This window comes from Phodopus roborovskii, unplaced genomic scaffold (genome assembly GCF_943737965.1).
Source record: "Phodopus roborovskii unplaced genomic scaffold, PHOROB, whole genome shotgun sequence".
Taxonomy (NCBI): Eukaryota; Metazoa; Chordata; class Mammalia; order Rodentia; family Cricetidae; genus Phodopus; species Phodopus roborovskii.
The window spans coordinates 1,765,304-1,781,017 of NW_026126689.1; the positions used below are offsets into that span (position 1 = coordinate 1,765,304).

At 38.3% G+C, this 15,714-nt stretch overlaps 1 protein-coding gene across 1 annotated transcript in view; it reads right to left on the reverse strand.

Moving 5' to 3' along the window:
• Positions 1-15,714, reverse strand: part of Cntnap2 (contactin associated protein 2) — a 1,802,334-nt gene that overhangs the window by 1,284,074 nt on the left and 502,546 nt on the right. The window contains 1 exon segment of the mRNA XM_051174658.1: positions 15,304-15,414. Within this exon segment, the coding sequence (XP_051030615.1) occupies positions 15,304-15,414 (111 nt within the window).

Below are 15,714 nucleotides of genomic sequence, written 5' to 3' on the forward strand. Positions count from 1 at the left end.
GCTATTTGGCTACTGGTTATAAGTCTATATTACTGGTGATAACACCTACACAGGGAACACAGAGAAGTCCAATTGGTGCCTACCTAGAGCCTTCATCCCTATGGAGTAGGAATAATAGTACCAAGTGTCTTTGCATCTATACGCTTCTTGAACTTTTTATTTGGCTCTTTTTCTTCTGCTTGTTTCTCTTGTCCTATTATGGCTTGTTCACTTTTATTTTACCTAAATTTATTTTATTAATATTATTTTAAAATGCCTGTTTGTATCCTGAGGAGAGAGTTAGGAAGAATGTGGATTTGTGTGTGTGTTGGAGCGGGAGGGGGAGGAACTGAGAGAAATTGGGGGAGGGGAAACCATAATTGGAACACATTGCAATAAACATCTACTTTCAATGTTAAGAAAGAAAGAATGCTAAGTAATTAGATGCCCAAAGATTATCTGCAGAGCCCTCGAGAGAAATAGAATTTACTGTTCAATATTGTAGGCATGGCAGTGTTTTTGTTGAAACTGTATCATGTGTACATTTCCAGCAATCAGCTCTCACTTCTGGTTACCTCTGTACAATCAACATCAAAGAAGACGAAATCTGCCTCTAGAGAAAGGCGGGACAGTTGGTAGCTGCCAGCTTCTCCCTTTTTCATGTCTGACACCTTGATGTTGCCTTGCAAACAAACATCTCTTATGGTTCAAAATTAAAAAAAAAAATTTAGCTTGAGGCTATATTTTATAAACTGTGGAAAAATTTTAAAAAGTTCTAATTGGAAATTGAAGGTAATTTGTGTGTCTCTGATCTTTTCCATAGAAAGCTATTTTCCAGGGCTGGGCTAAATCGTAGTGGTACAGCACTAAGATAGATATGCACATGGACCAGGATTCAATCCACTCCACCACAAAGAAAAGAAAGTCATTTTCCAGCATTGGATAAGTCTTAAACTACTTAATAGATGGCACAGTCCATAAGAGCACATACTGCTTTCCCAGAAGAAACAAAGATTGCTTCCTAGCACCAATACTAGGGCACACACAATTTCTGCCACTTCAGCTCCGGAGAACCCAACAGCCTTTACTGACCTCTGTGAGAACCTTTACTTGTGCGTTTAACCCCACCCCCACATACATGATTGAAAATCCATCCATCTTCATATAGATCTACATCAGGAAAGAACTGCACATGCACACATAGTATATAAAAGAAGGAATGAATAGGTGATTATATCATCCCTTACATAAAGTTGAATATACTCGAATTTACATATTTGCTTACCATACATGTGGTAAGATTCAAGGATGATCAAATGAATCTCTACTTAACATTTGGTATATAGAAGTGTGGGGAACAAACTCTATGATTAACGGTAATGACACAGTCATGAGTTGCTCTTACCAATGCCAAGTTCTTCCCATCTCATACTAGGCATAGAACCAAGTTGCAGTGTGTGTAGGAGGCCTTGGATGCCTTCTTGTTTATGCTTGAGTAATTTTCTTCTTGTTAACTTCCTTTCACTTTGAACTGACTTACTGCTTTTCCACTATGTGTGTTTTGAATATTAAGACTTAGTGACTTCAAGGATATTGCTTCTTCGGTAGCTAGCACACTGGTGAACATCGGTAGTTTTCTGAAGTCCCTTTTTTTTTTTTTTCTAAGACAGAATGCTGGCCTGATTGTTTTGTTCTTATTTTTGCTGTTCCCACAGATGTAATATCTTAAGCACAATTATGTTTTTTTTTTTTGTCTACTTCTTATCAATGAAAGTGCAGAGACTGAAGAACTCTGGCTTTCTCTAGAAGTTCAAGGAAAGGTAAGAAAGGCTATGGACTTGAGAGAAGATAACACTATTTATGAACAGTTAAAATATTATATTTCACTTTATGAATTATTTAGACTAGAGCACACAGAACCATACAGATATTCTGAATGAAAACCTAGTTGGGAATAACGTGAAGAGGTGTGCTTTTATGAAAAAGAAAACTTTCAGTTATTTTCTACAGCCCACCCTGATATGATCATGATACTTCCAAAGCAAAGCTCTGACAGTGGACAGAAAGCCATGCAGGCATGCATGTGCAGAACAGAAAAGCGGTGAGTGATTTGGATATCAGATGACCTTATTTCAAATGTTTACATCTGATTTTCTTTTTTCAGTTAAAATCTTAGGCAGAAATCTCAAGATTTATTGACTCATAAAAATGTGCTAGTAGTTTGCTTTTAAGTTCTCTCATATGTCCAGGTTTTGGTGGTATATGCCTTTAATCCCCGCACTTGGGAGCCGAAGGCAGGTGAATCTCTGTGAGTTCAAGGCAAGCCTGGTCTACAGAGCGAGTTCCAGGACAGGCTCTAAAGCAATACAGAGAAAACTTGTCTCATAACACCCCCAAAAAATTTCTTTCATATGTTTTTTTTTCAAGGCTCGGATGAAATAGTATCTACATGCAAACTCTCATTTCAGTACTTAAGTGTATAGGAATCCACAACACCCTCCTACATGTTGGATATGTAGGAGTGCATGAAACATAGGGTGTTACCTGTCAGCTCATAGTGGCAGATGAACAAATATATAGAGCAATAATGTACAGAAAGTTCTGAAATAGAAAGCAAAACAAATCATGCCATGCCTTGAAATGATGAAGTATCTCTCTAGCCATTGGTGATAACTTTTAGATGGGTAGAGGCTTGAAACTTCAGGTGCTGTATGAAGGCTGACTTACCTAAAAGGCAGTACTTGCTATAGTAGCAAAAAAATGCCTAGTACTTAATATTAAGGACTAAGACAATGTTACAGATTGGAAGGGCAAAATAGTGATACTTCTGGCATTCTGGCCTGCTTTGGACCTTTTTCCAAACTTTATTCCCCTCTGCTGTGCAGGATTTACTCTTTGCAGCTTCTTTTTGATAGCAGAACTTTTAATCATCTTAGTGTGACTTCTATGTGATCTCATAGGTGTACAGAACCTTATGAAAATTTAAAAGGAAGAGTTTCATGCCATCACTGGTCCTCTCCAAGCCTGGAAAACTGCAGTATATGGCGTAGCTTCCACTCTCTAGAAAAGGCAGATCAGGGTAGTAAAATATGCCTTATATTATCTCAACAGTAAATTCAATAAAGCTCCCTAGGGACTCAAAGCAAAATGTTGAGAGAAAAAAAGGAAACACCAAATAAAAGACAATTGCTCATTTAAATATAAATGTGCCAAAAACCGGCTGGACAAAACCTACAAAATATGCCTCATTCATTTTTGCTTAGGCACATGCTTTCTACACAAACTAGCTTGTCTACTCTGGAGGTGGGACAGTACCCCTTACAGCAGATGCTGAGGTAACATTACAATTCAGAACAGGACTATCCACTCCGAGAGCATTGTCCACTAGTTTTAAAAAACAGAAACATAGTAAAATTGTAAGTTTCTCAGAATGAAAACACTGCAAGACGAAGACACATGGCACAGACTCCAAGAAAAACAGAAAGAAAAGTAGCCTTTGAGTAACCAGTTTGGCAACTGAAAGGAAGTTTCATGTCATGTTTTGTTAGAATGTCTCTTGAAAACTGGAAATGCTTATTTAGCAGTCAGAAATTGTGTTCTTAGGGGCTGACTCCCCATCAAACTCTTCCCATATAATCTTTTTTACTCAGTCTCAAATTCATTACCTCTTTTAAAATATGTCATTGTTACATATATTTATCTAAAGGCATAACTATATAAATATAACCTGTTTAGTCCTTTTAGGTGCCTGTAGTTCTTTGTCCATGGGATGAGCCCTCTGAGACTTCCTTCTTTCATGTTAGCTTATTGATCATTTTTGTCAATGTTTAGGTCTATTTTTAGCCATATTTTTTCAGCATCATGGTATAGTTTGCCAGAAAGATAAACATGAGATGTACCTACTTATAAGAGCATATTAGCTGTAAAGTAAGGATTAACCATGCTACAATCCATAGACCCAGAGAGGCTAAGAAACAAGTAGGGCCCAAGGGGAGATGTAAGAATCTTCTTAGGAAGGGGGAATAGAAGAGATCTTGTGGGTGGATTGGACTCAGATAGGGATGGGATCATGAGTATTTGGGTTGTTGTGGACAGGGACAGAGTACTGAAAGATATGATTGAAAAGGGGCATCATTTTGAGGTCACATGGAAACCCCAAGCAAGGGAAACTCCCAGGAATCTACAAGGATGACCCAAGATAAGACAATAGCAGATACATAGCCTGAACTTGTCATCTCCTGTGACCAGAGAAGACTTTCAGTGGAGGGATTGAATTGAGACACCAACCTAGCCATATAATCCCGTAACCTCTAACCTATAGACATTCCTGCCTATGATGTGTGTTGCTGTAAGTGTTGCACAAAGATTGTGGGAGTGGCCAACCAATGACTGGTCCAGCCTGAGGACCCATTCCATGAGTATGAGACTGACACTGCCTGAAGAGCCAGGACCCAGAGGCTGCTTGGTCCATAAACCTAGGATAGAACCAAACATGAATGGAGGAAAAAATGTCAGTGTAATGATGCTTAGTCATATTCAACTGTACTCATAGACTGGTGCCTAGCCCAGTAGTCATCAGAGAGGCTTCCCTCAGCAACTGCTGGAAGCAGATGCAGAGACCCACAGTCAAACACATAGGAGGACTCTTGATGAAGAGAGGGAAGAAGGCTTGTAAGAGCCAGCACGGTCAAGGACATCACAAGAAAAGTCACAGAATCAACTAACCTGGATCTCAGGAGCTCACAGAGCTTGGATGGGACTGACCTAGCTATGTAGCTTGTTCTTCTTATATGACTCCTAACAGTGGGTACAGGAGATGTCTGACTCTTTTATTGTCTTTTGGTTCCCCATTCCTCATACTGAGTTGCTCTGCCCAGCTTTAATACAAGGTAAGATGCTTAATCTTACTACAAGTTAATATGTCATGCTTTTTTCCATATTCATGGGAGGCCTGCCCTTTTCTGCATATAAACTGAGATGGAGTGGGGGCAGGTGGGGAGGAAGAAGGGAGGTAGATGGGGAGGGACTGGGAGGAGAGAAGGCAGGGGAAATTGCATTCAGGACATAAATAACAAATAAACAAAAAAAGAAAAAGGCATTCAAAAATCATTGCTTTATAGTTACCTAAAATTGCATATTATACAGGTCAGTGTGTGTGTAGAGAAATAAAGACAACGTAAATGAAGTTATGCCATCTGGGTTGATGGTGGTTCGGCCTAGAATACTAGAGTCTCTAGCACCAGGCATGAGACACCTCTTCTCAAGGTGTTTGTTATGTAAGTTCTAGAGTCTCCGAGAACAATATACGCTGCTAATCTTTCTCTTGGCTGTTTCCTAGAGGTTGAAATTAAGACTCTTTTTTTTTTTTCCTGAAAACACCATGCACTTAGATTAGTACATTTCTTTAAGCTGTGGCTTTTGCAAACTAATGGATTATTTAGTACCATTCAACATGAGCTCCTCATGTCCTTGCAAACATGCCTTGCTCTTCCTGGTCTCTGTGAGTTGGTAGTCTGCTTTGTAGAAACTGGATATAGATAAATAAACCATAATGATAAACAAAGATGGAATGTGTCCTGCTACCCCAAAGCCTGGTCAAGTTGAAGGTCTTGCTTGTTTTTCTTACTCAGCATACTTCACAGAATCATCATCAGAACTCTTTTGGTCCCTGTTCATAACCACAAAAGCATCTGTAGAATGCTTCTATCAGGTTTTACATGCTGACTGTCCTAACTACTTATTCTTTAGGGAGTTTTAAATGATAATAATAATGACGCCATTTTTACTCATTCTTTTTTATAATCTGTAAGTCAATTGGTCATGACAGTGACCCAGGTCATAAAATCAATTGTCAGGAATAAGAAACTACATGTAAATACAAACTTACAATTTAACAAATCATCCTTATATAGGATAAATGAATACTTAAACAAGCAAATGATATATAAATGATATATAAAATAATTAATATTCAATGTGTTTATTAATAAATTCAGGAAATATTAATTGTGAACCAATCATACGTAAAATATTGGGTAAAGTGAGAATGTGAGAATTCTATTTTCCTGGCAGAGTGGGAGTTACAGGCCAGACCATCAGGAACATTACCCATGGAGGCCAAGGCTAAAATTGGGTTACGGTGAGTAAATGTTCCTACATAATAGAAGCTGGCAGGTCTTTTACTTAGTTTCTCATTTCAGAAGTAATTTGGTAATTGAACAAAAGTGAAATATGTCTAACGCTATCTACTGGCATAAAATAAAGATCTAAGCCCATATTTGGTATATCTGTAAAATACATTTTTCAGTACTTTCAATGTCAAAAAGCACTTAAATAAATTTCTTTGCTAATTCGGTATGAAGCAATCCCATTACATACTATCTCCTAAACGTTGATGGGCCAGAAAAAACAACAACACCAAAAAAAAAAAAAAAAAAAAAAAAAAAAAAAAACAACAACAAAAAAAAAAAAAACAGAATTCTTTTCAGTTTTGAACTTACAATGAAATTACAAAGAACAGTATCATGACTGATAATTTATGAGAAGACACTGACTTAGGTAACGGACTATTTTGTGATTTATGTATAACGATGGAATGATCACAGCCCTTAGGCTTTCAAAGCTAGCAGCATTGATGCACACCAAGTCACAGAGGTCCTCAGTCACTAACACATATACTCAGTGGCAAATATTCAGGTATGTTACAAAAATAGGAAAATGGACATTTCCTTTAAAAAAAATCGTTCACCGAAAAATGTTCATCCTGTTATATTTCTTCAATTAAAGCATCAACTTTGATAAACTCCAGGATATCAGACCAATTATTAAAGGACATGTGTTGCAAATTTCTTCAGTTATTATAGCGAATTCTGAGAATGTGATTATATGTCTATGGATATTAAGTATACCCTATGTAAAGCTGTGCTGTGTGCACAATGTTTAATTGAAAGTTATGGAAAAATCCTCCAAAGCAAAAGTGCATTATACTGACCCAGAAAATCATGGTGTGATAAGGATCTGTGCAATTTACTAATACCATGTTCCATCCATGGCTGGCTTGAACCACCCTCCTGCTACCACTCAGCTGGGTTCAGAGAAGGCACCAGTAAGGTATAGTCTGAAGGACACGATAATGATGAAGCATAGCTACCATAAAAAGATTCTGATTCTGAAACAACAACAACAACAAAAACAAAACAAAGAAATCAACCCAGGAAAAATAGTATTAGTTCAGCTGATCTGATGGACAATAGACATATACACATATAATTGTGTGTGTGTATATATAGCTGTGTGTGTTCATAATTCAAATGAGTTTCACTTATTTTAGAAAAAGGCTCTATGGGACACATATACATAGTCGGGTTTTCATGACATTCTGATTTCCATTCCTAGAACACACATTGGGTGGCTCACAATTGCCTGTAACTCCATTTCAAGGTGACCCATGTCCCACTGTAGTCTCTGCAGGCATGAAAATAGTATGCATACCCCCTCCAAAAATTTTGTTTTAAATCTCAAGAAAAAATAAGGCATTGAAACCTCAGCACCATAAATGTGTCCCTGTGAGAGAAAATTAGCAATATTATTTGCAAGTTAAAATCACAGATCCCAGCCAAATACAAATCGTCACCTGATTAATATGTTTCCAAATTCTGTGACCTTAAACAATTCTTAGTGATGGAAATATTTCACGCATTATATTCTTACTTTTGAAAAATTCCCAGTGATGGAAAAATGCTAATTTGAGAATAAAGTTTAAAAAGAAAATGAAAGTCTGGAGACACAGATCAGTGGTTGATCACTTGCCTCACATGCACCATAAGTTCAATCCTCAGTATGTGGGGGGAAATGAGAAAGCATAAATTAAAGTTTACAATGAGAATTAGTTGGCTCCTCTCAACTACAAAGCAGAATACAAGGGTAAAAAATTAAACACAATTTATACAGCTTGGAAGAAAATAAGCTGGCATCTATCACTTTTTATAATATCTAGACATGCTTATTTTTTTTTCTTGAGGATAATACCATTAGTAGATATACATTTCTATAATACCCATATTTTCTGAAAAATCAAATCAAAATTACATTAATATAATAACAAGATAATTTGTGTATTGGTGAGACTGTTTCTTTTCATCAGAAATGAAATAAGTGAAAAGGATATTGAAAAAAAAGGTAAAATCATAGTTCAATTATGCAAAATCATTAAAACTACTTAAGTTTTAAATTATATTTAAGTTCTAGCAATAATTTCTCAGGGAGGCATTTTTTTTTGCTGCAGTGATGTGTATTTCATTCACTCATTGACTTAAAAAATTGTTATTCATTGTACGGTTCTTAATTGGTGGGTATGATTGCTGGGCAAAAGGCAAGCATTTCGATGCAACACCAGTGTGTGTAAATTATTCCCTATACTCATCACAAGAGTTCTGCCTTTGGGATTATTCTATAGTTGTCACAGACTGCACTTTGTTTCAAAAGTTAGATGATACATTACATAATAACCACAGAAATCAGTGAACTGAACTGCACAGGATCTGTGCAATTTACTAATACCATGTTCCATCCATGGTTGGCTTGAACCACCCTCCTGCTACCACTCAGCTGGGTTCAGAGAAGGCACCAGTAAGGTATAGTCTGAAGGACACGATAATGATGAAGCATAGCTACCATAAAAGGAATCTCAAATAGCCTGAAATTCTGCATTTAAAAAAATCAGTCCTTTCGAATTTTCTGCTTCAAAGGTTCTACTCTGAAATGGCAAACAGTGAGTTTGAGCAGAGAATTCTTGCTAAATTCTTACTAAAGGAAATATGGGTTATCAGTAAGCAGGCAAAGAAAGAAGCAACTTTAGAAAATTACTAAGGTTGGGAGGAAAATGAATTATGATGCAATGGAAGCCAAACACAAGGCAGGAACTCACAAAAACATTTCAAGTATTTCATATTTTTTTCTCTTGATGTCAAGTGTTTAAGGTAATAATTTAGTGATAAAACTTAAGAATACAGAGTAATCCTGCCAGATCTGGATATCTTGAATGGATCTGGGAGCAGAAGCTATGCAGAAGGACACTAGTAAGCCTACTGATACAGAAGGACACCATCTTAAGGAAAGCATTGTCACCGTGTTCCCATATTGATTAGTGGCTATAGTTTTGGGACAGCTGAGCATAGGGAGTAGCTTACCAATTGGAGGACTCCTATTGGTTTGGGCAATATACACATCCTTCTTCTAAAATTCACTTGTCACCTTGACACCCTTACTTATAAGCACTATGCTCATAATTCTTTCTTATAAAAATGGCCTTAGCCACCTGTTGGCAATCTAGGATGCTTACCCACTTCAGGCCACCGTCTTGCCTGCCTTAAACAAAGGAAAGGGGTTAGTTCCCTTAGGACACCATGTTTCTATTCTTAAAATATGTACTTGAGCCAATAGAAATCAGCATATTTCTCCTTACATCTATAATGGGGAAATATGCTTATTTCTATTGGTTCAGGTATATATTTCTGGTTCTAGGGAAATGCCCAGTGATCTACAAGGATGGACCCAACTAACAATCTCAGAAATAGTGGAGAGGCTACCTTAAATGCCCTTCCACAATAATGAGATTGGCGACTACCTTAAATGCCATCCTAGAGCCTTCATCTAGTAAATGATGGAAACAGAAGCAGACACCCACAGCTAAACACTAACCAAACTCCTGGAATCCAGTTGCAAAGAGGGAGGTGTGATGAGCATAGGGGTCAATACCAGGCTGGGGAAACCCACAGAATCAGCTGACCTGAACAAGGGGGACTTCATGCACCCCAGTTTGATAGCTGGGAAACCAGCATAGGACCAAGCCAGATTCCCTGAACAAGAGTGTTAGTTAGGAGGACTGGATAGTCTATGGGACCTCTAGTAATGGATCAGTTTTTATCCCTAATATAGGAATGGACTTTGGCAAACTGTGTCCATCAAGTTAATTTATTTTTAGGGAGAATCACCTATTTACTATCGGATGCCTTTCCATAAATGGGTATGCTTATGATTAAAATCAGATGCATTGTGGGAAATGCCAGCCACAGTAGAAAGAGATTATATAACAATATATCAATCAAAACAAAGAACCATCATGTTATCACCCTTCCAATCTAATTGCTCCTCCTCTAGAATCCCATAAAAATAAGCCCAAAATAAAGTTGAAGCTATATAAATAGTGCACCTCGTATGGATCACTGTCAATCTGGCAACCAGTAACATTCTGGATTTTGTTACTTAAATTTTTATTATGAAATTTATGCCTGAAAAGAGGAGGAAAAGCTTTGTAGAGGCAGAGAGGAAGATGAATCTCTATGGTTTGAGGACAGTCTGATTTACAATGTGAGTTTTCAGCAAGCCAGGTCTTGAGAACAAAACAAACTAATGAACAGAGTATCATTAATAACAAACAGAGCAAAAGGAGATGTTCTGCAAATATAGCCCAGGGCAAGAGACTTGAGGGTGGGATAAATGAGGGAATGTATTTCTTAAACAATAGACACATTTGACTCACAAACAGAGGCTTGCAGGGCTGATGGCTGAGCCTTGCTTGAGCCTGAAGTAGGTAGTTCAAACTCTGTACCTTCAGGCATATATAAGGGAGATAGAGGCCAATGAGTGAGAAATGATGCTAGATTCAGAAATGGTCTGAGCAAGCTCTGACATCAAGGATGGGTGTCAATTGTTTACCTTGGTGTGTTCTTTAAAAGAAAGTAAGAACTGTAGTTCACTTGAAGACAGGTAACACTATAAAGGGATCCATTTTATCCATGTTCCAAGATTTATTTTGCTCACATGCCCCCTTCAGAGATGAACATAAATTATGTGGTTTTTGTATATGTACTTTTTATCTCACCGAAGAAAACAAAGAGTAAATAACTCAGCTGCACCACCATGCCACTTTGCTATTTGGTTTAATATGGGGAAATCACAAAGTAAATAGACAATAAAACAGTCTTGAAGTTAGTACCAGGCATTGTAGAATCTACTAAATGAAAAGTGAATAACAGGAGAAGAGAAAGATTAGGGAACTAGACATGTCTTGATGAGATTTCTCCAGCTATGTATGTGAATCAAACTCAAGATCTTCAAGTTCATTTTAGCTTCTTGCTCTGGAGTAAGTCAAATACTGCAATGGTATTGCTCTATGGAACATGATCAAGTATGAAGGCTTTTGCTCTTGAGAAGGATCAGGGGTCTGTTTACCAGTCTCTGGAACCCTGATTTCCAGTTATGCCATCTCAGAATCTACAGTAAAAATATATATACACACACAGACACAGACACAGACACACACACACACACACACACACACACACACACACACACTTGTTCTTTCCCATGTATAAAATGAGGAGAGTCATAATGTCATAATTATTTTTGATAATCAGGAAGAAAGAGAAAAAAATTGAAGGAAGAAGGAGGAGGTACTCCAGCCAGGCAAACAACTAGGCTACCTGCAGACCAAATAAATGCCTCCTTCTTATTCTCCGCTGACCACCCGCTGTTCCCCCTGGTCCTCCCTTGCCCCCATCTCCAGTGGTTCACACAAACTTTCCCCTGCAAGCTTTCTTCCTCCCAATCATCTCTTTATTTCAATTCCCAACTAGAGCATATGTAACTGGGAACCTGCCAGTCACTCCATCAACAGAATCAGGAAGCCTAACTGCACCATCTCCTGCCAATCCAATCTCCCTCTCCCACCCACCACCTCTGTAGACCAGCTGTTGAAGCCTCCCCGCTTCTTTATGCCCATCCCCCACTCAAGGAGGCATTCCCGTGGGAACACACCAGCAAAACCTGTAAGCAGGACAGCAAAACAGGTAGAAAGGCTTCAGCTCTGCACTACCCCCTTCTTTTCCAAACCTAATTCTCCAATCTCATCCCTAGCCCTGTAGCAGACTACCTGTTGTGAACCCCCATTTCTCTCCCCCATTTCAAGGGCATTAAGTATATCCCAGTGGAACATCCTGATTTCTTCCTGTTGGACATTCCCAGCACAACTATAGCCCATCCTTATTCCTAAGATTAGTTAGAAACAGTTTACCTGAAATACCCAGTAGCCGTACCATCATGACCAGTGCAGCTCAGGCTTAGACTGTTTGTTGCCTTCCAATTAAAGAACAAGATTTGCTTCTCCCCCTCATCCTTTCTGTCTACATGTCTGCTCTTAACACATTTTACCATCCAGTGGCACAAGGACCCTTAATCAGAAGCCTGGCATGTGCTGGTTCTGTGTTCTTGGGGTTCTGAGGCATAGAAACATGAGCCAAATAATTTTACTGTCTTAACAAATTTCCTCCTGATCTCAAGTATTCTGTCATAGTACCAGGAAGAAAAAAAAATATCTAGCCAGTCCTTCTTTCTAATGAGATTGCTACAAAAATATAGAGACATTCAGAACAGGTAAGAAATTATTCAGCTTTGAATCATTTGGAAGGCTTGGATTTTATGTGACATTGAAGAGTTACAGGTGTAACTGATATTGACTTAGAAAGATACAAAGATTAAGGAAGCATCAATGAGTTAGGCATAGCACAGGTCAGTAGGGTAAGGTACTGTTAAAAACATACCTACACTTAAAGTGGGTTTCCCCAGGACTCACAGACACAATTATCATTAAATATCACAATCTGCAGTTTTTGTTGTGTGACTGTCCTGATACCAAAGTTGCTCTACATTGATTTGGACTATTAAATACAACAGCCTTTGTCGGTTTTGAAAATGTTTCATAGTCTTTTACCTAGATGGGTACCTGTGCCTTTATTTTTGGTTTTCTATGTATCCCTAAGCATTCAATCTCTGAAGTATATATGGGAATATAATTTGAGTAAGAAAACTTGAAGTCAATATTTATCAGCATAATGTCAAACTGATTTTATTTATTATTGCAGTTTAATAAGGATCAGGATAAACAAATAGACATATTTTTGTTGTTGTAGAACTAGGCTAGTGACAGACTACTATCTTCCCATGGAACTACAGTGGAACTACAGGATTCTCTTTCAGGTGCTTATACAGATGCTTAGCAAATTATCCTCACACTAATAGGAATGAAAGCATATTATCAACATTCACAGCTTTTATATATATGTAGATATACTAGTGTGTGTGTGTGTGTGTGTGTGTGTGTGTGTGTGTATGTGTTGATGAGTTTATATCAACTTGACAGAAGCTAGAGCCATTTGGGATGAGGGACCCGCAGTTGAGAAAATCCCAGTACTAGATTGGCCTGTAGGCATGCTTGTGTGGTATTTTTGTGATAGATGATTGATGCGGAAGCTTCTAGTTCACCATGGATAGTACTATATTTGAGATTATGGTCCTGGGTGTTGTAAGAAAATACCATGAGCTTGCCAGGAGTCATGAAGAAGTTAGTAATTGGAGCCTTCCATGGCTTCTGTTTCCTGCCCTGCTGCATGCCTGTCCTGACTTCCTCAGTGATAGATTGTTGTCCAAAAGTGTAAAATAAACTCTTTCCTTCCCAAGTTACTTTTGGTCATGGCATTTCATCATCATAGCAATAGAAACCCTAACTAAAACAACCTATCCTATACATGTGTTTCTTTTATATACAGCAAGAGGCAGAGAGGCTCTGTAGGTACGCTAGTGCTAATATGGAGAATGGTTACTGAGGAATTGAGCTGTTGCTATGAGTCTATTACCATGTGACTTTCAGCTCTTTGTAGCTGGTTTGTAGCAGGCATTAAAGGGTATGGATGAGTGGGGTAGAGTGGTATAAGCAGAGCTTTATGGACTATTTTTACCTGGGCGGGGGGAAGACTAGAATGACAATAGAAATGTAGACAGTGAGGAACCAGCATGTAAGTTTCCAGGGGAGGCAGGACTCCATAGGAAATTGGACTAGAGAACATCTGTATCACATTCTGACAAAGAATCTGTCTGTAATCTGCTGTGTTCTAAGAACTTGAGTGGTGTTTCATCCAAAAGAAATGAAGTAAATTGTCTGGGGAAAGAAATTCAGGATAGTATAATATTCCAGCCGTATCACAGCTTCTGCTCACAGCTCTGGTTAAGGTTTATAGTGAGAAAGAGTAGCAAGCAGAGCAGAAACAAACATAAAATGTGCTGTTTTGTATAGGAAAGTAGCATAAGTGATGTTAAATTTGTACATGGAAAGTATAGAAACAAAAAAAATCCGTAATTGCTAAAAACGATTGCATAATTGCAGAGATAGCTCACACAATGTGCTGTGCCAGGCTGTAGAATGGTTACTTTTCACTGTTCTGAGCTCTGCAGGGAGACAGATCAGAAATACTGAAAACTATGCACTTAAGAGAGGAAAGGAAATGAGCAAGATTAAAGATGTAGAAAAGGCAAGCATGAAAAAGGCCACTGAAATTGTTAGAGAGATTAGTTCCATTAAGGAAAAACCTCACATTCTTCACCAGGATGAGAGAAGACTCAACCAACTCAAGGATCCATCTTGTGAAAATGCAAATTTATTTGAAAGGAGAGAGCCCGGATGGGATTCCCTGTTTAAAGAAAGCATGGAAGTAATTTCCTAGCTTCACCAGCCAAAGCACAGGAGCAACCAAAGTATGGTGGTAGGGTGCCAAGAACATTTCTAGTTTGCACTGGGCTTGCCAGTATCATCATTAGATGTACAGTGTGAAAGAGTTGGAGGACAATGGGAGCTTGGAACAATGTCCCAAACAGTTTCCATAGTGCAAGCAGGGTGTGGTAGGGTTGTAGTCTCCATTAAGAAGGGATTGCAAGTAGCTGCTTAGTTGAAGCTGAGTTGATGGTAACCTAAGGATGTTGCAGATGCAGGAACTCACTGATGGTTGCTGAGAGAATGAAGTCCAAACACTAAAACTAGGCCAGATGGTAGGCAAAAGCCTCAGGCTCACTGCTACCTGCAATTCAGAATAGGACAGTAATACTCAGGGATACTGGAACTCGGGTGAATTCACCAGTATTTCCAGAGTCTAGAAATGTAAAGGCAGGACACCTTTTATATTTTTTTCACTTCTGAAAACAAATATTCATTCTAAACACTTGGGAAATTTTCATACTTTTTATCATACATTTGCAGCAGAAACCATGCATATCAATATCATAGAAAAACCAGGAAATTTGCAATGTAATTTTTACTTATATACATATGTAGATGGTAGTCTTTTTTTTTTAAGTTACAGTATTTGTGTGTTACCTAGTTTGACTGGCAATCATGAGTTTACATGATTGGTAATATTGGTTGTGTTAGTGCAAATGTCAACCATCTGTTACATGCATACCATGTTGCTAACCACAGAGGAATCAAAAGTCTCTTACCTCCTCGTTTGTTGATCTTGGCATAGCCAGGTGAATAGCTGCTGGACAGGGAAGAAGAGCTGCTGAAGGACATGTGGGGAAGCCCAGAGATGAGCGGCTCATCACATTTTTCTAGACAAAAAGAAGAGACAGAGAAATCTAAATTCACTAAAGCACTTTAGAAAATGGTTAGTTTGTGTTTATTAACATAACTACCAATGGAATGGAGGAGACTCAGTACGGTTGTTAAAAGCACTTGCTGATCCCGCAGAGGACCTGGGTTCAATGTCTAGCACTTACGTCGGCTAATTCACAACTACCTCTAGCTACAGTTCCAGGAAATCTGATGCCCTTTTATGGCTGCCACAGCAGGCACATGTGTATGTATACATACAAACACACACACACACACACACACACACACACACACAC